The sequence below is a fragment of the Toxotes jaculatrix genome, chromosome 9, assembly GCF_017976425.1.
Source record: "Toxotes jaculatrix isolate fToxJac2 chromosome 9, fToxJac2.pri, whole genome shotgun sequence".
Lineage (NCBI taxonomy): Eukaryota > Metazoa > Chordata > Actinopteri > Toxotidae > Toxotes > Toxotes jaculatrix.
In genome coordinates this window covers 18,413-42,262 of record NC_054402.1, presented here as the reverse complement: position 1 = coordinate 42,262, position 23,850 = coordinate 18,413, and the positions used below count along the sequence as shown (strand labels likewise).

General features: G+C 46.3%; 3 protein-coding genes across 3 annotated transcripts; 1 reads left to right on the top strand and 2 right to left on the bottom strand.

Annotated features, from left to right (window-relative positions):
• Nucleotides 1-654: 654 nt before the first annotated feature.
• Nucleotides 655-5,854, bottom strand: LOC121187678 (oocyte zinc finger protein XlCOF6-like). Its single transcript, XM_041047035.1, has 5 exons — nucleotides 5,516-5,854; nucleotides 4,215-4,422; nucleotides 3,584-3,981; nucleotides 2,512-3,326; nucleotides 655-1,595 (listed from the first exon to the last, which is right to left on the bottom strand). Exons 1-5 carry the CDS (start codon nucleotides 5,636-5,638, stop codon nucleotides 803-805), a joined length of 2,337 nt encoding a protein of 778 aa, XP_040902969.1. The 5' UTR covers nucleotides 5,639-5,854; the 3' UTR covers nucleotides 655-802.
• Nucleotides 5,855-6,758: 904 nt separating this feature from the next.
• LOC121187153 (sodium/potassium-transporting ATPase subunit beta-3-like) lies at nucleotides 6,759-11,300 on the bottom strand. The gene is made up of 7 exons (XM_041046285.1): nucleotides 10,944-11,300; nucleotides 10,573-10,701; nucleotides 9,278-9,376; nucleotides 8,949-9,136; nucleotides 8,686-8,736; nucleotides 8,468-8,554; nucleotides 6,759-8,095 (listed from the first exon to the last, which is right to left on the bottom strand). The coding sequence occupies exons 1-7, from the start codon at nucleotides 11,188-11,190 to the stop codon at nucleotides 7,928-7,930; spliced, it is 969 nt and encodes a 322-aa protein (XP_040902219.1). The 5' UTR covers nucleotides 11,191-11,300; the 3' UTR covers nucleotides 6,759-7,927.
• Nucleotides 11,301-13,020: 1,720 nt separating this feature from the next.
• On the top strand, nucleotides 13,021-22,391 carry nyap2a (neuronal tyrosine-phosphorylated phosphoinositide-3-kinase adaptor 2a). The gene is given in 7 exon segments (XM_041046886.1): nucleotides 13,021-13,100; nucleotides 15,286-15,502; nucleotides 16,412-16,725; nucleotides 16,906-17,940; nucleotides 19,515-19,661; nucleotides 19,845-19,957; nucleotides 22,164-22,391. Coding segments are annotated over 6 exon segments (2,040 nt in total). The 5' UTR covers nucleotides 13,021-13,100; nucleotides 15,286-15,299.
• The last annotated feature ends 1,459 nt before the right edge of the window (nucleotides 22,392-23,850 follow it).

Here is a 23,850-nt window from a genome sequence, read left to right as displayed (position 1 = left end):
TGGATCTGGCGTTTTCGTGTTTCCATTAAAGGGCTGTCTCTCCTCAGACCCACTCCCATGTCATTAACTCTGTGTCCTCTCTGTCCCGTCGTCCTGTGCCTGTCTCTCTGTCTCTGTAACTATCTGCAGGTGTCCCTGCCTGTGGTCCTGGCTCCATTTCTAACACGAGTCGGTTTAATGATAACCCTCTAACATTGACCACTTCCTGTGTGTATCGTGTTCTATGCTGCATGTCCTCCTCCTCTTCTCCTCCATTCCCAACTGTCCTACCTTCCTCCTCTCACCCGGCCCTCAGCAGGAGCGTCCCTCATATGACATTTTTCTGATTTGTGCAGTTGTTATTATTTTGTAATGATTCTGACGAAGAAAAAACAAAACTATTACTCTGCAAAAGCTCAGGCTTTCCTCATAGTCAGGATTTCCCATGATGCACCGGGTTCCTCGTCATTTTCTGCAGATACACATGCCTCTACCCACTGCCCCCATTATTAGCCTAATTTATTATTATTAGTCTTATTACAATTACTTTTATCATTGTTAGTCCAGTGATTTGTCCTTTTACTGTCTTATTATTATCAAACATCCTTATGTGGACACTTCACCCACCCCACCCACTCCACCCCGCACCCCCCAAGAAAAAAGACAGAACTCTTCTGATCCATACTGGTCTTTATTGAACCCTGATAAAGATCTTTCCACGGGGACTGGTCCCTGTGTTTCTTGCGTTTGATCCTCACTGGTCTTTACTGGTGTGTAATGATCTTTATTGATGCTCACTGACCCCTGACAATGATCTTAGGTGTTACTGGTTTGTGAACTCCTGCGTCCAGGGGAACTCATCGACGTGTTTCCTGCGTTTGCTGCGGGATGATTCAGGAGCGCTCGCATCGTCGTCTCCGCAGCGGTGTTTCTTGAGCTGCCGGGAGTCGGAGAAGCCCTGCCTGCAGCGGCCGCAGGAGTACAGCTTCACGCCTGTGTGGATCTGCATGTGAGACTTGAGTTGGTTGGACTGCCTGAACTTCCTGCTGCACACCAGGCACTGGTAGGGTTTCTCTCCGGTGTGGACCAGCAGGTGACGGTGGTAGTTCTGCGGCGTCCTGAACTCCTTCCCACACTGTCCACACCTGTGAGGTTTGACTCCGGTGTGCAGCAGCTGGTGCTGCTTCAGCTGCGACGACAGCAGGAAACCTTTCTGACAGACGCCGCAGACGTAAGGCCGGTCGCCGCTGTGCTGCCTCATGTGGTACAGGTACAGGTGTCGCAGGTGGAATGACTTCCCACAGGTGTCGCAGGTGAACTCTTTGTTCTCGGCGTGGCTCGTCTCGTGCGTCCTCAACGTGGCGCTGCTGCAGAAGCTCTTCAGACAGATTTTACAGCTGAACGGTTTGACCCCGGCCGGCCTCCGTCTGCCCGGCCCTCCACCTTTCCCTCCGTCTTTACTGTCGTGAACCAGCTGCTGGTGCTTCTGCAGCTGACAGTTGTAGAAAAACGTCTTCCCGCACAGATCACACATGAACGGCTTCTCCACGCCATGAACCAGCATGTGGGTCTTCAGAGCCCAGGTCCCCGTGAAGCCCTCCCCACACTTTTCACACCTGAGACGGAAAGACAGAGAGGCAGTAGGTTAGAGGTGGAGAACGCTGCGGCCTCGTGGTCTGACTGTGAAACTGGAATCTGTCTTCACCTCCTCTCTTTCCTGTCGGCTCGGCTCCGTCAACACAAGCATCAGGAAGATACAGAACACGTTTACAGGTGAAATACGTCAAATCTTTGACTGAAAATACACATTTAAGATAAGATCAAACTGAAACCAACATCGCAGACACACACTGTGCTCACAGGTTAGCACTGTGTGTTTTTCTTTTTTTACAAAAGGCTAAAATATCAGAATATTAATATTCTCTGCAGACTGTAATGTAGATTATGACCAACCATGACAGCTTCTTGCTTGGCCCTCTAACATCGTCCACTTCCTGTTTGCATCATGTTGTATATGCTGCATGTCCTTCTCCTCTATGTGAAAGACGACTGGGACAACAACAATAAAACCACAGACACACACTGTTCTCCAGACCCAGAGTTCATTTCTGACCGGGGAGCTAACAGTGGTTATCATAGCAGCTGTTTATATACCACCTGATGCTAATGTTAGCACAGCTCTCAGGCTGCTAGCAAACACTATAAACACGCAGCAGCGAGCTCACCCTGAATCAACCAAACTTAAAATCTGTACCAGCGCGTGAAACGTTCTACCAGAGGAGAAAACACAAAACACAAACATCAAACATGCATACACGGCCATACCCCCCCCGCACAGCCAGACCACCTCCCTCTGCTCTTTGCCCCGGCATACACCCCACCACCAGTGACTAAGTGCATCACCACCTGGCCTGAGTATGTACGTAAAGCTCTTTGAGACCATTTTGACTGTGGAAGGAGCTGTATAAATAAAACTGAATTGAATAGTGAAGACAGGTCGTTCCTGCATTCGTGCTGGGCGTGAGTGGATACCTGAAGGGCTTCTCTCCGTTGTGAAGGCGCAGGTGTCTCTGGAAGTTGTACTTGAGTCCAAAGCTCAGTCCGCAGGTCTGACACATGAAGGGCTTTTCGCCGGAGTGAACCACTCGGTGCTGCAGCAGACCCATCCTGCACTTGAAGGCCTTGTCGCACTCGCTGCATTTGAACGGCCGCTCCTCCGAATGCGACCTCTTGTGGACGCGCAGGTTGCTGGCGGTGGAGAAGCTCTTCCCGCAGGTCTGGCAGGGGTAGGGTCTAGCTCCGGTGTGGACCGTCTGGTGTTCTCTCAGACTCTTCTTCCTGGTGAAACTCTTCCCGCAGACGTCACACATGAAGGGCTTGACTTTGGAGTGAGACACTTCGTGGTAGCGGAGTGCGCTGGAGGAAGTGAAGGTGCGCTCACAGGCGTGGCACTTCAGCGGTGTCTTCTCAAGACGGTGCGATGCCTGGTGGACTCGGAGCTGCCGCAGGAGTCTGAACTTCCTGTCGCACTGGTCACAGCGCAGCAGCTTGTCGGGGTCGTTCTCCTGAGCCTCCCTCAGCTGGTGGCTCAGCAGGTGTTTCTGAAGAGTCTTGGCTTTATAGAAACCTTTGTCACAGGAGGTGCAAGGGAACGGTTTGAGGTGGCAGGACACATGTTTCCTCAGCTGGTGTTGCTGGTGGAAACCCTTGTTACAAAGCTCACAGAAAAACCTCTTCTCTTTGTACAGCTCCCTCCTCCTCCTCCTCTCCTCCTCCCTCTGCTCCTCCTCACTCAGTGTCTGATCTTCACCTTTGTCTTCAGCAGCTTTGATCTTCATCTCTGATTCCTGAAAAACAGAGAACAGCAGTGATTCTGTTTCACACATCTGTCCCGATAACGCTCGGCTCTCATACACAGGCTTCTACTTTGTTTTTCAGTCGCTGTGAATCAAAGTCCTCGCTTCCTGCTGATTTTTCACATTAAAAGCCTGTTGCAAAAATGTAGACAGTACTCGCCAAACTTTGTGATTTTTATCTTCCAGATTCACTGAGAAGAGACAAACACAGAAACTAAACTAAATTCAATACAGATTATCTGACTCACATCCACAGCTGGTTCATGGTCATGTGTGGGCGGGTCCTCCCTCACTGTCACAGACACACCTGCGAGATCACTGGTTGGTTGATCATTAACCACAAGAAGCGATGCTGTATCTGTTCCATCAGAGTTTGTAGAGCTTTGGATCGATTCTAAAACCACCTCAGTCTCAATGTCAGCCTCACAAAGACCGGCGGGCTGATCTGGTTTCTCCTGCAGAACCTGGGGGCCAGGGCTGCTCTGTCCTGTGGGCGGTTTGGGGAGGGACTGGCTGATGATGACCAGAGGGACCTGGGGGCTGCTGCCGGCTGTGTGTGTGGGTTTGGTGGAGCTAAGGACGGCCACAGCGAGGGCCGCAGGGTGAGCAGCTGGTTGGTTGGTATCCACTGACAGAGAGGGCCCTTCTGTAAGAACCAGTTCATTGTAAAATACAGTCAGATAATATTTATGTCAAATTACGCTAAAGAATAAAAGTCAGGTGATCACGTTAGATCACTAAATATGGTTCACATCTGAATATTTAACTCGTTCACAGTGTTTCTAATGTTTATTCAACAAAAACACACAGAAAACTCGACAGGTACCCCCCCGCGTGAGACATTCAGGTTCCCTCCCTTGTCATGTTCCAATCACCAACCTGCTGCTTTGATCTTATAAAGCGTCTGAGTCTGCTTCTTCTCAGCTGCAGGGTTCTTCTGGTTCTTCAGTTCAGACTCCAGGCGTTTCACTTCGTCCTTCAGAGCCTCGGTTTCCTTCTCTAAACTCACGTACAGCTCTTGGAAAACTCCGCAGATTTTCCGAACAGCCTCTTTGGACATCGCGTTAAGGACAGCAGACAGCTGAACCTGCAGGAGACAAGACATGACGTTTCAGGATGAATCGGGTCTGTTCTGTGTTTTACCTCTGTCTCTACACGATCTGAACACTGATCACTAATGTAAATGACCATTATTTATAGTCCTATACATCAAATTGTAGTCCTGACATTTCCTGAGCATCTGTGGACCTCGGACTGGTTTGTTTGTCAAGTTTGACTGGGAGCGGCAAGTGAAGAGTGCGGCTTTGGACCGCCTGGAGATCGGAGGGTCGCCGGTTTGATTCCTCGGCCGAGCATGACGGATATGAGTGGTGGTGAAGGAGACGCGCCCGCCCTCCCTCCCTCTGAGACCACGGCTGTGGTGCCCCTGAGCAAGGCACCGATCCACCCCAGCTCCACGGGCGCCTGCACGTGCACGCTCGTGTGTGTGTGTGTGTGTGTGTTTGGTTCTCTGTGTATGGGTAAAATGCAGATCCCCACAGCTTGAGGGATCAATAAAGTAATAAACTCAGCTGGAGTCACATCATGAAAACAAATATTAGCATTTTCCTGAAAGCAGTTATTCCCAGATTATATTATCATTACAATAATCATCATTGTTCATAAATGTATTATTCTTTAACAACAACGCCAAGGATTAAGCACTTTTATTCTGAAGTTCAGAGAGTCATATTGTTCCGGAAGTCGTAAACTAATAATAAAAATACTAATAACAACAAAACAATATTACTACTAAATATAATAACAATAGTCACATGACCTGTGTGTGTATGTACAAAGTGAAGTTCTACGTCAGAAAGTCTCCTTTTCTTTCTCTGGAAAATAAAATCTTGTGTAAACAATAAAAAAAAACGTTTGTTGTTGTTATCCGGGTTCACAAGATGGCGGCCGGCAGATCATTTAGGCTAAAACGCGTGAACGGCAGAGTCATCTGTTCAAAGTTAATCCGTTCAGTTCTACTTGAGTTTACACCGTAACCGTCTCCGCTCTGAACGCCAACTTTAACGTAACGTTACAACCGAAGGAGGAAGTGGCGGCGGATTTCTCTCCGAAGCTCTTCGATCTCTGATGAACGTCCTCTGCTCACCAGTCTTCTGTGGATCACAAAAATCTGTCCTCACCCACGCGTCTTCGCCGTCCATCCCTCGCGGTCCGGTCCTCTGCTGGAGGACGGAGGACACAGCCTCCACCGCCGCTTCCATGATCAACTCTGTCTGCCCGGAGAAAGTTCTCACCGCCGCCATGTTGAAACAGCTCCTTCCCGCCGGAGAACAGTGGCGTGTTTAACGGGACTCGGAGCGGGCGGTTTGCTCGGGGCTCAGCACCGGATCCATCACTGTGGCAGAAAGTCTGGAAAACACACGGTCAGGATGTTGATCTGCATAACGCAAGGTTTACATCCGGTTTACTGACGCTGAAAGGTTAACGGGGCGACCCACCGTGACGTCGCGCGTTGGAGGGAGTTGTAGGTTTCAGCAGTGAGGATCACTTCCGCTTTCAAAGAGCAGCAGTTCCTTCGGCTGCCGCTGGGGGCTGGCTCCAGAAGTGAGCAATTCTCCATTGACCCCCATGTTAAAATAACCAACCTTACAGCCTGAAAAAACATATTTACAGCCTGGTACATTTTTTGTTTTTGGTCTCTATTGATAGTTTTCACCTCCGTGAACACTGGGGGTAGTAGGACTAAGTAGAAATAGTTTGAATAAAATGAAAGTCAGGGGAAAATGCATGTGTGATTTTGTACACAAGCTAAAATGAAATGTGTTGTAAACTCAACCCTGACCTGAGGCTGACAGGAAACACCACATTCTCTGCAACTACAATAAAATGATGTGATATTTGTTACAAACTTCAGTTGTCTGTTTTCTTACTTTTCTGTTGCTGTGAATTTTTAGTCTGCTTCATGTGGTTTCTGATGTTAGCATTAGCAGTGTGGTGTAGTGCCACCAAAGCAGCTGAATACACAACAACCTTCACTTTCATCTTTCTTTTTTATGCTTTGTTTTGTTTTCCTCATGTTCTGTGGAACAATCTGTCTCTGTGTGTGTGGATGCAGTACTGTATCTGCTATTTTGTTTTCTGACCATAAAGGAGTTTTACACCTTATATGTAGTATTCAGAATCTTTGTTTCACTGTGTACGATCAGTAAAGTTTATCTGATTCTGTCCATCATCATTAGCATTAGCTCTGCGCAGTGTGAGAACCGTTAGCATCAGAGTCAAACAATATTTCATCTTTAAAGTGAAGTTTGATGAGGAAGAGTCACATCACAGGTCACGTGATCACAGCACAAATTTATTTAATATTCAAACATCTTAAATGGTTTATATTCACATCAGCATTTTTTTTGTTTCTATTTATATAAACACGTATGTTCTTAACTGTACTGATCCATTTATTTGAACTGAAAACCTCCTGCACAGTTGCGCCCCCCTGTGGCGAGGGTTAGCGCTCTCCCTCTTTGCTGTGCCGTGAAATTTGTGGTAGAGACTGAGACAAAACATGATGCGACACGATGGAAACATGTTTCTACGACAACAGACGAGGTCGCGTGATCTTCACCTTTTATTTGAAACAGACGTTTTATCGCGGTTCTCATTTTTCTTCTCTGGAAAACAGATTTATAATGATGATGAAACAGATTTACTGAAGGCTGATTGGACCTCTGCTGATGATGTCATCTTGTTCAATGATCACACGACACTAGAAGCAGGAATCACACACAAAAAAAACCAAAACATTTGGTGGGAAACAGTGATTCTATTCATAAATTATATATTTAAACATTTTTACTGTGACAAACTTAAACTTATCTCTGATCATATGACGGGGAGCGGGGTTAACACTGAAGCTTCACTCTCAGACAGGAAACTGGAATTAGCGTTAACGTTTTTTAACCCAAACCCTGAGATTTGTTACTGATCTGTGAAAAATCGGGTTTTCTTGTGGTAGTTTGAATTAATCAGAGCTTGATTTATCCTGCAACCCTTCAGTAATCAGATTACTGCCATACATGTCATACACTGTGCTTCAGAGTGGAGGGAGAGTAATCGGATTACTGAGCAGCCGGTGAGGAGCTGTCCCTGTGATTCCAGTGCGTCTGATGGTGAAGTGACTTTGTGCTTGGATCATTTCATAGTTTCATTACATCACATTTACACATTAAAAACAACACTTCATGGTACAGATGGTTCACATGCTTCAGCAGCAGACCTGATCTGCTCCAGCTGTCTGAGCGGGTCCAACCACGGTCTCTCTGGTTCCTGTTTGGTCTGAGGAAGAGCACATCTGGACCGCCAAGGTAAAGATCTGGGTTTACCAGGATCAGGACCAAACCATGATCCGATCCGCACCGGAATCAGGTGTGCAGGGTTCTGGTTCGGTGGTCCAGATCTGGTTTCCTCATTAGACTCTCAACAGGATGAACCCACGTTCAGACATCCAGGAATAAATCGGGTCTGGATTAAACCGTGTCCTGAACTAGAGCTTCATTTACAGTGTTTGTGGTGTCCACGGCAACCAGCAAACCTCGTTACTCTGACACTTTGACCCGGAAGGTGACCCGACCCTGAAACTTGTCCCGATCGTCATTGTTACGCAGGTCTGAGCCGTCGACTTTACACTCCACCGTCTGCTCGACGTTGTAGTCGTCTTTCGTTAGCAACAACTTGACTGCGACCAGAGGCTGCACGTAGTCAGGCTGGAGAGGGAGGGAGGGAGAGGGAGAGAGAGAGATGGAGGGAGGGAGAGAGAGAGAGGGAGGGAGAGGGAGAGAGAGAGAGAGGGAGAGAGAGGGAGGGAGGGAGAGGGAGAGAGAGGGAGGGAAGGGGGGGGGGGAGAGAGGGAGGGAGAGAGAGGGAGGGAAGGAGAGGGAGAGAGAGGGAGGGAAGGAGGTAAGATTAACATCTGCACTTTAAAAGAAAAATATCAAAATAAAATATTAAACAAAGACACTGATTTTATGAAAGATTTTACTTCACTGATAATAACAATAACAATAATAATCATAATAATAATCATAATAAAAATATTTATATAATAATTATAAAGTAATCATGCAGGCTTCACTCACGTGTGCTTTCTTGCCGTAGTAGGGGAAAAACATTTTATCCAGCCGACCTTCTGATGGGAAGTACTGCATCTGCATCTGACTGTCTCTCTGCCAGAGAGCGAGAATCAGTTATTTAAACACAACAGTTTTTTTTTCATCAAATCATCTTCAACCTGAAGTTTATCACTGTGTGTGTGAGTGTGAGTGTGAGTGTGTGTGTGAGAGTGTGTGTGTGTTACTTTGGCAGTACAGTTGATGTAGGGATCTCCTCGTGGTTTCAGTCCAACGACCTGCAGACAAACAGGCTGTTGTTGTTTTCACTCATTCTAATTTTATATTGTTTACAATTATTTACACTGAAACGCAAACAAAACTCTGAGCAACAGTCAAAGTGTCCGACCCTCTGTCTGCATCTGAGTCTGAGGATGGATTTTAACCGTCTGGATCTAGAAACGTCCGACAGACAGACAGACGGACGGACGGACAGAGCTCTGACCCTGACCCGGTTCATCTTGATGATGATGCAGGGTTTCCCGTCGGCGTATCCAAAGCTGGTGTCGGGCAGACCAGAGCACTGACGCAGCGTGCTACGTTTGAACTGACACGCCCTCTTTACGGGCTCCTCATCCTGTTCGGTGTATTCACCCACCAAACACAGGTCGTTACGCTCCTGAACGCTGTCGTTGTAATCTGAAAACCAAAAGCACCGTAATGATTAGTGTTCTTATTGTTTCAGGGGGAGGACAGACCACATCTATGAACATCCAGCTGTGATTCACACAGACAGATTGTTGTTGTGATGTGAGTGCGGGTGCGGGTGTGTGCGCTCACGCTGCAGGAGCTCGTGCAGTTGTTGGATGTAGCGGTTGTAGTCTGTCGGGTCGCTGCGGTTGAACGAGATCTCGGCTGCGTGAGGACGAATCACCAAACCTGCAACAAAACCCGTCTGTCAATCAATAATCAATCACTGAAAACAGAACAAAGATTTTAAGACAACCAATTATATGAATGTTGTCATGGCAACAACTGCCTCATCTGGTCTTCATCTGATACTATGGACTTTCATACCTGTCCAGCAGGTGTCCTCAAAGGAATTCACACCAGGTGTCTTAGCCATCTCGATCTCAGTGTTTCAGCCACCTACAGAGCTACAGACCAGAGGACCTACAGACCTACAGAGCTACAGACCTGAGGACCTACAGACCTACAGAGCTACAGACCTGAGGACCTACAGAGCTACAGACCAGAGGACCTACAGACCTACAGAGCTACAGACCTGAGGACCTACAGACCTACAGAGCTACAGACCTGAGGACCTACAGAGCTACAGACCAGAGGACCTACAGACCTACAGAGCTACAGACCTACAGGGCTACAGACGTACAGAGCTACAGACCTGCAGACCTACAGAGCTACAGACCTACAGACCTGCAGAGCTACAGACCTAAAGACCTGAGGACCTACAGACCTGTACCTGACCTTTGAGTTTAAGTTTATTCCTTTATTGTCCCTCAAATTGTTCTCAACTGGGGAAATTACTCTCTGCACACACACACACATGTGCATGCTTTGTGTGTGTTTCATTCACAGCAAGTGAATTGATTTTCTGATGGTTCCCAGAGTCTCTGACAGCAGAATGTGAGGCCGAGCCTTCAGCAATCAGGCTCAGCGATCAGGCTCCTCTGCTGTGGAACCAGTCTGGGCTCAGGAAGCAGACACACTCTGATTTTAAATCAGTTAAATCAGGATTCAAACCTTTGTTTCTGACAAAGCTTAGAATTAGTTGTAGTTCCAGGTTTATTTATTCTGACTAAACCTATAGTTAGTCTCAGTTATTCCTACAGACTCTGTTACAGTTCAGGATAAAGCCCAGAGCAGGACTGGCTCAGCCAACTGAACCATCCCTTAGTTATGCTGCTGTAGGCCGAGGCTGCTGGGAGATTTCCCATGATGCACTGTTCTCATCCTCTCCTTCTTTCTCTGTTCTCATTCATAATAAATGAATTTCATTTACTTAAAGTCTCATTTGGATTAAAATCACTTTTTCAGCTCAAACCAGAAAATCGTTTCAGATCAACGTTTATGGACGCGAAGCAAACAGGAAGTGTAGTCACAGACCGACTCACCTGGATTGGCCACTCGGTCCTGATACCGGGGCACATTCTCATCCAGGGTCTGCAGCATCACCCACATGGTGAGAGAAAACATTCCCGCCAAAAAGCCGTAAAAGATGAGGTAGAAGAGGACGATGAGACCTGAGGGAGACAATCAAAGCCAAGGTTATTTTATTTAAATTCTGTCTGTGTTGTATTTCACACACACACACCACACACACTCTCTCTCACACACACACTCTCTCTCTCTCTCACACGCACTCTCTCTCTCTCACACACACACACTCTCTCTCTCTCTCTCTCTCTCTCTCTCTCACTCTCTCTCTCTCTCACACACACACACACAGGACCGTGTCTGTCCGTGGACACACTGCCCGTCTCACCCCAGCTGCTGGCGGTCCGGCCCAGGAACTCTCCGGTCCTCGGGTTGTAGAGAAAGTCCTTCCATGACTCCTTCTCCTTGTTGTTCTCCTTCTTCTCCTCTTTATGTTCTTTGCTCTTTTCCTCTTCCTCTTTCGCCTCCTCATTTTTTACCTCCTTCTCCTCCGCAGCCTTCGCCTCCTCCTCCTCCTCCTCCTCCTTCCTCTCCTCGTTCTGCTCCTGGTTCTGGTGCTGCGGACTGGACGACATGGCGGTCCGTGCCGGACTAAACCGATCCGGGCTAATCAGCGGTGATCGATCGGGCTGATGGTCGGATTAAACCGATCCGTCAGAGGAGAGCGCGGAGCGGTCTGAGGCTGAACCCGCGCGCTCGCACGCACACACACACACACACACGCACACGCACACACACAGGCTGGTGCAGAACGAGGCACATGCGCAGTACGGGGCCCGGGGGGGCTGGGGGTCTGATCATCATCCTGCTGCGGAGAGATTCACGTCACAGTTCAATGTTTAATGATCGTTCATTTGAAAACACAATAACTAATCAATATACTGATAATTCATTAATATGAATAATTTAAATGCCCGTGAATTATTATAGATGATTATTTCCATGGTGCTAAAGGCCTGAAGGAGAAAGATGCTTCAGAGTAAACGTTTTTATTTTATCCTGTTTTTAATGCAGATACAAATGTGAACACATAACATGTGACATGTGACATCCAGCAGCGAGTGAAACCTGTGAAAGAGAACAAAAGGAAACAGCTGCTGTGAAATTTCATCGAACTGAAACCTGAGTTATGTAACTACAGCAGAGCTCACAGCGCATCACATGGTCAAAGGGACCACACGTCATTGGGTGAAAGCGGGACGATGCCGTGCTGATGTCACACGCTCACAAGGAGAGAGGAAGGATGGTGAGGAGGAGGAGGACAGGAAACAAGGAAAGGAAAGAAGGAGGTGCCCCCATGAGCCATCTCCGTCCTGCAGAGGGGAAGACTCATCCTTCTCAGTGTCTCCGGGTAGAGTCGTGGAGAGGACAGAGAAACCTGGGGGGAGTCCCTGCGAGGACGAATCCCCAGAGGAGTGTGAGCACATGAACCATGTTTCTGAGCCACACTGAACAATACTCTGGAACAGAGTTCTGCTCACAGAGCTGTTGGAAGTGGAGACAAGCAGTGAGTGAGGTTTATGGCTGAAGACCAGTGAGTCCTGATGTAGCAGACAGGTCCAGGAGGACAGGACTGCAGCTCCTGAGGTCACTGTGTTGGATGAGCTCAGGAGAGGACTCTGAGTCAGCCTTAAAGGGACTCTGAGAGTCCATCGGATGACTTGACCGGGCTTTTGTCAGCAAGGAGGAGAACTCGGCTGATTGTCACAAAATAAAAGCTGTGATTGGGTCAGGGCTTTTATTTTATGTTCAGTATCATGTCCAGGACACTTCCTGCTTCTAATGGTCAAAATGATTTCTGCCAGAGCATCACGAGCTGTGACATCACATGATGTCATTGTGATAAAACATCATGTGACATCATGCCACCGAATGTCATTATCACAGTTGTGTAGGAGATGAAAGAGGACGACAAACAGCTGCACACATCTGTTCACACACCAACATGGCTGCTCCTTTTTCTGACGGCAGACCACAGAAATGAAAACACAAAGAAAAAAACTTAGTGACGTTTCATTTTCTCTCTCCCTTTCTCTCCCCTCCCCCTCCCTCTCTCAGCAGCAGGGGGAGGAGTCAGTGGGGTGAGGATGCTGCCAGGTTACCGTGGTTTCAGCCTCTCGTTTTTTGTGGCGACTGTCGTTGGGGATGTGTGTGTGTGTGCGGCTGAAGGGTGTGAGCGTGTGAGTGTGTGTGTATGATTCTTACAGCTGTGAGAATATATGACCGCAGAACGGGGGGGAGGACAGGGAGGACGGGGAGGACAGGAGAACGGAGGTGTTGAAGGAAGGATGTGGATTAACGTCGCTGCAGCAAGTTGTCGTTTCCTCTGAGCTGCAGAGATCTGCGAGGAACGACAGGAAGCTTCATCATTCCATCTTTGTTTCTGCACAGGGAGGATTGAGGGAGGGAAGGAGACACTGAAGGAGGCAGTGAAGGAGAAAGGGAAGGGGGGATGGATGGAGTCTGAGTCCGCTCTGATCCTCCGGTAAGCCTCGGCTCAGCTGCTTCGTTCTGTCGTGTCTGGTTCATGTTTGTTTCTTCGGGATTTATTTGTCTGTTTGGTCGGCTCGATTGTTTGATGCCTTTTTCTTTCTCTTGTCGATCTGCGCGTCGCCGAGTCGCTGCCGTCGCTGCTGACAATGTCAGTAAAGTCTGTTCAAATCAGACCTGGCTCCTTCACACCCTGTTTTTTGTTGAAATCAGCAGCTTCGGCTTCAACATGGCCGCCATCTTGAATCAGACCTGATAGCGAAAGTTAAAATTTCAGTTTAATCAAAACTGGGCTCTTATTCTGAAAGAATGTCTTTCAGCTCAAAGGCAAATGCACTTCAGATGCTTTTTAGTAAAGCTCCAGCACAAAAGGTCAAAGGTCAAAGAGGAAGTGTCTGCGTGAATCACATTCTAATATGGCCGCCCACTCAATCTGATCGATCCTAGTGATGAACCTGTTTCTAAGTTTCTGCTCAGAGAGACGTTGAACTCAGCCCAAGGTTCAGATGATTGACAGCTGTATCAGAGACGAGCCTGAGAAGAACGAATGTGAGAGGGACGAAGACGGAAGGAGTGTCAGGGTCCAAGTCCAGGATCAGAGCTGATGCTGTTTTTTATCAAAGACCAGGAAAAAAAAGTCTCTATTAAAAAATACAGATTACAGCAAACACGCTTCCTCTCCTAGTTTCCTTTCCTCGCTCCCTTTCTCCCTATTCTCTTCCTTCCTCCTCTCCGCTCATCTCTCGTGTACAGGAAGCATTACATCATATTCCTTTGAGAGATGCTGCTGTTGCTAGGTTACCGTTGGCTGACTCCCTGATCCATTTTTAGAAGGAAGCTGAGAGGCAAAGACGTGGGGGAGGGGAATGATAGAGAGACACTGAGGGACAGCAGATAGAGAGAGAGAGAGAGAGAGAGAGAGAGAGAGAGAGAGAGTACATTACTCTGTGGGAACGAATGAAGAATGAAAGGAAACAGGAAACAGAACGATGGAAGAGAAGAGGAACCAGAATCATCAGCTCCTCTAAAGCTCCAGTATGATTTGATCCAAACCAGTCTGGACTGTTGTCATATTGGTCTGATGGTCTGAACTGGTTCCAGTGAAACCAGTTCAGCTGACTTCAAACAGGAAATACTTACAGAGTGAAGCAGAATAACATAGATCATAGAACATATCAGAGATAAACTGGGAACAGCTGTATGTGCTGCTGTGCTCCAGACTGGTTCTCTATTATTATCAGACACATTATTAATGTCATTATTACACCAATAATAGCAGCAATGGTAGCAGCACCAATCAATATTAATGATAATGACTGCAATAAAATGAATAATAGACTGGGAGCTGGATCCACAGGAGACTCTGCCTCCCGTTCTGTTGTTGGAATCTTGAGGAACCAGAAGTCGGCCTGGACTCTGAGAGCAAAGGGTTCTTTTGGGATCACAGGGTTCTAGGAGGATTTTAAGACATAATGGAGCTTGGTCACTGACAGGTGGAGGGACGCTGTCCCATGAGACCTGTTTTAGGTCAGAAATGACCCCACGCTTCCTCACAGTGGAACCGTAGGCCGAGGTAAATCCATCCCAGGAAAACAGGTGATTAGATTTTTTTTTCCGAGGTGTTTGGGAACAAGTGCAATAACTTCAGTTGTGTCTGAACTGAAACACAGGTCGTACAGATCAGGGAGCGAAATGCAGCACTTGATGGATGGTGACCTTTGACCTTACTCCCTCTATCTCCCACTATTTTAAAAAATTGCTCTTATGCGTCACTAATGTGCCAAATGCACAGTAGCAGAGCTGCACTTATTTCCCACCCATCAGTTTATCTCCTAAAGAATTAAATGGAAGCGTGGATGAAAGGTAAAGCCTCTCAGGACAGCCGGTCGGGTGTAAAACACAAGTTAATGTTTCAGATTAAAAGGATATAAAAGCTGAGTGAGTCTAAGATTCTCCACCATCACAGCTGGTTGATGTGAAATGCACTCTGGGATACCTGTCTAAATGTCCAGATAAAACAGAGTGAGTTCTGTTCAGGTGATCTGGACTGGAATTCAGCTCAGACCCTGTAACTGATGATGATTCAGCAGATTCAGCAGTCTGTAGTGTGCTCAGACTCACACAGAGACGAACTGTAATCGGTGTTATGCTCACCCGGTCCTCTCCGATCCTCCTCTTAGGTCTTTGGGGAGTCATGACCTCTCAGGAGGAGGCGTCTTCCTTCAGGAGGTTTTTTCAGTATGTGGAGGACAGTGGACTTCGGACATACGACGGTCTGGTGATCCAGAACGCCTCAGACATTGCCAGAGAGAGCGATCGCATCCGTAACCAGACCAACTGGACTTACCTGCAGGAAAAACACCAGAAGAAGAGACGGCAGGAAGAAGCCATCAAGAGGTAGAAAACAGCAGTCAGAATACATCACCTGTGAATGTACCAGACTGTTTTTTGAAACACAGGCTTTTTATTCACCCTGTCACACCCAGCTGTGTGAAGCTGAACGTGGCATAACACAAAAATGATTCTCAGTTAGTAAACTACAAACATGTGTACCTGCCATCTCAGCTAATTCTGTCTAACAGCTGCTTTCCAGAAAACCGTAGAGTCCGGTACTTGTTTTTGGCAGTACCCACTCCAGCATACCGATCCAGGACCAAGGCTGATCCATGTCTTTCAGTTCAATTCAACTTTATTTATACACCTCCATCCACAATCAAAGCTGTCAATCAAAAGCACCAAAACGAGACCACATGAATGAAATTCTCAAAACAGGAAATGACTATAAAACTCAAGAACCTAAAGCCAGGACACACACAGGAGGTAAAGCAACCATAGACACAAAAGATATTTGATTTTCAAAATAAGCACAGAAAATATTGACAAGAATAAGACAAGAAATGACCAGCATGGGACTTAACACTGTTTCCCAAATATTTATATTCCAGGCTCAGAGTTTCTTTACAGGTGCAGCATCCTGCCATCGAGTTTGCTCTTATAAGCTGAAAACTTTTACTTTGGAAGTGGTGCTCAAGTCTTTCAAGTCACGTTTTGTGTGTACGGTTGTGAATGAGGCCCCAGGAGCTCGACGTCTACCTGTACGAAGGATACAGTAAAATTAAATACGGTGCTGTGAGCTAAAGTACAGGAGATGTGTTGTCACATTTCAGTGTTTGCTATAAATTCTGAATCACATTAGTTTTGGGGTTTTGATTTCAACATTAAGTTTGTGTGAGATTTAGAAAGTGTTGTGTGATTGGTCCATAATTGTGGATTTGTAGTCACATGTCTTTCCATTGGTCCATGCAGGATTGGCGAAGATGTTGCCGTGACAACAGATGGAGCATACTCCAGGAAACATTTCAGGATGGGTTTCATGACCATGCCGGCACCACAGGACCGACTACCACCCCCGAACCAGGGCTTCACTGTTCGATCCCAGTCTCTCCACTCGGTGGGCGGAGGAGACGACGACTCCAACCACAACAGAAAACAGCCCCCACCCAAACCGAAGAGAGACCCCAACACCAAGCTGAGCAGCAGCTCTGAGATGGTAAATGGAGGCTCCGGAGTCACCAGGAGAGACCACCAAGAGACCAAAGAGACAGTGGATCAGGCAGAGGGTGAGGACAGCTCAGAGTCTGCCGGACCCACGTTTGGTAAAGTTGTACAACAAAAATATTTAGAGCAAATTATTTTATTCAGATGAATAAAACTCTGAGGCCAAATGACAAAGCTGAGATATATTTCCCGTGTTGGTGATGGTATGTTCATTGTCTTTGTCTCTGCCGGCCTGTCTGCAGCTCGATGCCCTCTCTACAGCGAGGACTACAAGAAGATGCCTCCTCCTAAACCGAAGAGGAACCCAAACACACAGCTCAGCACCTCCTTTGATGAGTGCTACATCCACAATCATGGCAAAAAGAAGTCTTCCTTACGGGGGGATAAATCTTCGTCCCTGAGTCAGAGTCCGGCGTCCAGAGACACAGATGACGAGGAGCCAGTTTACATCGAGATGGTGGGAAACATCCTGCGAGAGTTGAAAGGTCAGGAAGCCATAGATGACGAGCAGAGCGAATCAGTGTACGAGGAGATGAAGTACCCGATGTTGGAGGACTTCCTGCATGACACTCACTCTGCCATCATGGATCCTGAAGCCTGGTCTCGCGGATCTCTCTGTGACATCCCTCCACCCTTCCCCAACCTCTTGACTCACCGCCCGCCGCTGCTCGTCTTCCCCCCTGCCCCTGCCCAGTGCTCCCCCAACTCTGATGAGTCCCCCCTCACACCCTTAGACGTCACTCGACTGCCCATGTTAGAAAATGTCTCCTACAACAAATCGGGTGGTTTCGAACACCCGCAGAGCTCCACCCACCACCGAAAGGAACGAGACCGGGACCGAGACCTACCTTCCACCCACACCATCACGTCCTCCGGCCGCTCATCGGCTCCACCTCTCCCCTCCAACCTCTACAAGTCATCTTGCTCTGGCCACAGCGGTCACGGTTACCCCCGCAGCCAATCAGCATGCCCGTCTCCGGTCAGCATGGGTCGCTCTCTGACCCCTCTGAGTCTGAAGAGGCCGCCGCCATATGACATTCTGATGGCTGGAGGAAGCATGCCTCGCTCTTCATCTTCATCTTCGTCATCCTCACACAGAGCGGGCGAGGGCGGAGCTAAACTCAGCAACTCCTCCTCCGCACACGGCTCCATGCAGAACGTGTCGATGAGGTCACAGACTCCAACGAGCCCATTGGATGAACTCAACAACCTGTTTACCTCAGGTAGACAGATGGTGAAGCGAGGATCAGGAGGCAGGAAGAGCAGGGACGGTGAAGGTAAGTACTCCAAACCACATTTCACATTAAAGAACATGGTTCAGTGTTAAAATAAAAGCAAAGTCCAACAAACCAAACTCTTTCAAAGACACGTCTTCACCTCAGAGTCTTATTGCCCCTCAACGTTTTCTTGTCAGGCATCTCCCAGGGTCCGTGGTGCCCAACACACGCCGCCAATTATATTTGTGAAGGTGTCTGACTTTCTTCTTCTCATCGTTAGCTTTACCCAGCTTTGTTTGACCCCGGTGTAGTGTCAGGCTGTAGTGATGTGGAAACCATCACACCTTTGTGTTTCCTGTTGCACAGTCGCAAACTCCTTTCCTCCTGTTGCGCAGGAGATTTTCTGATGTTCTTCCCTTGTCCTTGTTTATAAATGGTTTTGATTCAGTTGCCTTCACTACTGCAGCCATGGCCAGAAGAGATGCACCGAATGTTTGGCCACCGAAAATTTTCAGCCAAAAACCGAAAATCTGCTTTTGGGCTATTTTCGGCCGAAACAGGATGTTGTGATGTTGTGAAAACCGCGGCCAGTACGAGCTTGTCTGGAAAGGCCAACATGTCCGTGGTGTGGACGTATTTCAGTAAATCTGAGAAAGACTTACGGACAGCGATTTGCAAAACATGTAATGTCAAAATTTCAAGAGTGGGCGCATCTGCAGAGAATTTCTCCACGTCGGGTTTAATTTATCACCTGAAATCCAAACATGTCAGTCGCTGAGCTGAATATGAGAGGAACGTAGCGCAGAAAAGGAAAATCCCTCCGAGCACGCCCACTCAGTCTGTGGCGGACGTTTTTGAAAAGGCAAGAAAGTTTAAAACTTAACTTAAAGCACTGCAATTCTTGGTGCATTTGTTGTTGTTAAAGGTCTACGGTTAACATACGGGCTATGGCAGTCTTTGTTTTGATACACGATTATGTTGCAGTCCTACAGCGAAGATTTTAAAATTGTTTAAATTGATTTATTCTTTGAAACATTCATATTAATTTGTGTAATCGCAATGCCTTGCAATTGTCATGAGGCTAGTACACAGTCATAGCCATAAATGCAGTGGTACTAATAATTGTCATAATAATTTATTTTTGACTTTTGGCCAAGAATTTTCATTTCGGTGCATCTCTAATGACTAGTCTGTCCCTTTCAACTGGCTGTGTCCTCGGCCAGTTTAAACACACTACAGTTTGACCACAGACTCCAGTGAGATCTTTGTAAAGCAACTGAAAACATCTTTATTCAGACGGGCTTTTGGTTTGCCTGAGTAAATCTGATCCATTTTATTTACTGATTTTTACTGATGTATTTCCTCTGTTTGCAACATAGATCAGTCGCTCACAGATTCTTCATTCAAATAAAACTGGTTTTACTGGTCACCTGTAGGTTTAAACCACATGTGCTGTCGCCACCGGTTACTGCAGGTGTAGCTAAATCAAGCAGGAATGAGTTGAGTTTACCACTTTAATGTAAGTGCGTACCTGCTGTGTCTCTGGTGCTTCTGTGTCGTCTTGGACAAATTCATGGTTCGTTTTTAGTGTCTTATCATGTCACTGCTGTCCGTCTGCTGCTGTATCTCTGTAGGAAACAGCAGGTCTCTGCCCAGACACGACAGTAAAGACAGAGATGGACAGTCCAGTCCAGTTTCCAGCAGAGTGGGGAGGTCATCTGTCAGCCCCACAGCGATGTTGTCTGGAGGAGGAGGTGAGTAAGTCCACCACAACACAACAGGTGAACTTCAGATAAACAACCAGAAAACCAGGTGGACAACAGGTGAACATCTGAACTGCAAAAGGTGAACAATAAGTTAATGTCAGGTGACAAAAGGTAAAAACAGGTGACGATCAGGTGAACGTTACGTATCTTCTCTTATCTCTGGTTGTGTTTATTGATGTTGAATGATTTTATTCACAGAATCAAAGTCCGTCTGTAAACTTGGCCGTTCGGCCTCAACATCAGGAGTTCCTTCACCTGGTGGGACGCCACAGCGCCACCTGCACGAAACGCCTCATCCTGCCCTCAGTCAGGTACACCTGTGAAACATCTGTCTGTCTGTTCTTTTAGATCCATTTTCTAATCAGTGGCAGTTTTGTTGTAAATAGAAACTCTGTATTTCACACAGGATTCAGCTTCAGTGAACAACAGAAACTAAAACATTTTACAGATGGAGAGAAGCTTCGATCATCAGCTGACTGACATCTGAGCTGTAAATGTGTAATCACCTAAACATGAAAAAAATTTCAATTTCACCTTCGAATTACTTTTTTTGTAATTTTAGTTTTGTGTATAATATTTGGTTTTTAAGTGTTGTCACATTTAGTCTCAATATAAACTGACACTAACAAATCTGTGGTTATGTACTGAAGAGTTGTAATATATGTTGTCATCATTGATACTAACATAAAACTAACTAAAGCTAATATTCAACAAACATTAAACCAATCTTATTAAAACACCAATGTACAACCACACCCAGCTCCAAGTAAACCGCAAACATACATCTCAGATCTCTAGCTCCACCCCGTTAACCAGCAGCCACGGCTAACTGCACCACACTATGGAGAGCTGAAGTCCTGACATTATGTCCAGGCTGAATTCTGTCCACAAGCTTCAGCAACTCATCACAGTGTTATTTATTCAGCTCCTCCCACAATCCAAACTGTCTCAATAAGCTTTACACAGACCTAGAGTCTGACCCCAGATCAGCAGACACAGCTCCCTGTGAACCCAGCTCATATGGGGGAGCCTCCTGCTGAGGACGGGGGCTGGGTGAGAGGAGGAAGAGGAGGAAGACAGGACAGCTGGGAATGGAGGAGAGGAGGAGAAGGACGAGAAGGACATGCAGCATATAGAACATGATACACACAGGAAGTGGGCGATGTTAGAGGAACAGCATTCAGATCCCAGAACAGTTAGTGGATCCTGTGCTCTGCAGGTTACAGCTGCGATAGGAAACACAGCACAGGAGCAGGAAGTAAATCTAAGATACAGAAAGTTAGTACTACAAAATAAATCTGGAAAAAATAAAACTGGAACACAAAATACAATGACACTGTCAGAGTGAGGGCTCAGAAAGGGACCCAAATGCGCGACTCGAGTAAACAGGAATAAAATGCAAAAGACTGGTCTTTAATCCAAATAGGGTCGGTGCACAGAAAGGCCGTCCAGAATCAGGCAGAGGCATCAACATCATAAGGAAAAAAACGCTAGGAGAACACACACCAGGGGGCGGGGAAACATTTAGACACAGGTGCAACACATTAGGGGCAGGACAGGTAATCACAGAGGCGGGAAACAAAGGAGGACAGGAAGTGAATCTACAAAAAAGACAAAGGGGTTACTAATTTCAAAGTAAAACAGGAAACCCTAACCCAGGAAACTGGTATCAAGGAACACACAGACAAACAGGACCTGAGCTGAATGAGACAGACACGAGGAAAGAAGGAAACATAACCTGACTTAAGGGGTAGACATGAGTGAGTGCGAGGGTGAATTTTTACCGACCAGAGTCGTCAGTGTCAGTGGGATTCTGAATGAGGTTTTCTTACATCTGGACCCAGAACCTGGAAGTTGTGTTTTCACTTTGGCTTTCCGCAGATCCTCCTCTGAACTTTAACCCCGCCCCCTCCAGCTGCTCGTCGTTCTCTGACAAACTTTATCTTTTACAAACAATTCATTCTTTTCTGAAAACTTTCTGAGATGGAAAATACACGTTTGTTTTCTGTTCTCTGAACGATCTGTTTTTTCCTTTTCGGCTCATAATGATGTAAATAAAACATCTGACGTCCCATCTGTCTGTCTGTCTGTCTGTCTGTCTCTGTCTGTCTGTCTCTCTGTCTGTCTGTCAGCTCCACAGTAAAACACCTACAGTGTTCACCCACACAGACTTTAAAACGAATGAATGAAACGTGTAAACGCTGACGGAAAGGCCCGTCCCACATAATGACATCACGGTCAATCACATCAGACTGTTAGTGCTCAACATTCGTCAAATCGTTCGGTTATCAATAATTCATTGATATCGTTATCAATAACCATTGATAAATAATCATTATGCACTTTTACAACAGAAAACATTGAATGAAACGATTTAAACTTTTATTAAACCTGTTCATCGACAGTGAGACTTACAAGCAGGCTGAAACCACAAACACAAAATGTGATAAACACAAGAAGTGGTTACTGAGCGACAGGATGTGCATGTGTTGATGTTGAGCTGTCCTTCATCTTCAGATGCCGTGGCTCTGCGGCGACGCCACCATGATGGAGATGATCGAAAAGAAGAGAGTTTTGTGTCGAGAGATCAAAGCTCGTCAGCGACCGGAGAAGAATCTGTGCAAACAGGACAGCATGCCGATCCTGCCCAGCTGGAAGAGGAAACAGCCCCCGCCATATTCAGCCCCACCTGCCACCGGGGCCGCCGGACAGACCGCCACGGTGTTCTGGGACACGGCCATCTGAAACACAACTGCTCCACAGGAACAGGAAACGCAGAGCACCACGGCGTCCTGAACGTGACAGAAACAGTGATGATGAAGCCGCCATCAGGCTGCTTCCACGGACGGATCTCGCATTATTAAAAACAAACTGTTTCGGGTTGATTTTCTCTCTTTGTTTGACTGATAGCATCAGTTGTAGAGTCAATAAAATTTAATCGAAGTGACAAAATACTATTTAGGTCCTCTTCCATTAGCCCCGAGGACAGTTAACGTTCACACATCGAAAAAAACATTAAGCAGAGTGAATTTTAGCTTTTCTGCTTCTGGTCGTAACGAAAGAAGTCGGATCAAAGAGAATCTGAGAAAGAACATAAATATCCACAAAATTCACAAACAGCAACAGGAACAAAAATGAAGGCACCTGATGTGGGCGTGAAGTCACAGGTCCAGATGCTGTCAGATGAATAAAGACAGAAAATCAGCTGAGACGAAAAGTTCCTGTAATTTCAACTTCATTTCACAGATTAATGAGGCTGAAAAATTATCACTGAAGTTTTCACAAAATCACCAAAGTACGTCAGCGAACGGCAACAATCAGCACAGGTGCAGGGGGGTGTCCTGTCATCCAATCAGAGCGCAGGGAGGCGTGGCTGTACAGGTGTAGCAAGTGTCGTCTTTGTACCTGTTATTTTTTTAATCTGACCACTGTAAAAGATTCAGATTTTTTAAAAAAAAAGTCTGACAATTGTGTAGCACAACACTGTAAAAAGAGAAAAAATATTTCTAAACTCTGGGTGGAAAAAAAAGACATGAATCTGTTGTCAAACACGTTTTTATATTTAAATGATGACGATCTGTGAATCTTGTCTGTGTACAGAAGAAAAAAGTGAGAATGTTTTTATATTATGTAAAAAAATATGATAAAAAAGGAACTATTTTAAAATGAGAATATTTTACTGAATTGTTGAGGTATTTGGTTTTCTCCACTGTCCCTGAAACACAGACTGAACTTAAACTTCACACAAAATGAACTTCACATTTTCTTCTTTCATCCCATTTTAACTTCAGATTAACTTTTGATTTGACTTCAGTTTTAATGTGTTCAGACAGTTCAGGTGTTTTGCCGCGTGTTACTCGTTTATTTTTGTCAAACCTCTGACTGGATGTGTGATGGTGTTTGTCGAGCAGTTCATCTGAGGTCACATCAAAAATATTCAAGTGATTTTAACTAAGTCTGAAAAAGATGCTGAGTAATGTGTTTGCTGTTTTACAACAACTGGAAGAATTTTCTGTCCAAAAAAGACAAATCACGGCGGCGTTAACGTTCACCGACATACGTAAACAAGGTCACCTGACGGTCACGTGTCAGTCTGTCTCTTTGGGGCAGTGGATGACGGACGGACATCTGCAGAAAGACAAACCTGGATGAACGCTGTGTATTAATGTATTGATGGATGTGAAAGAGTGGACTGATGAACATG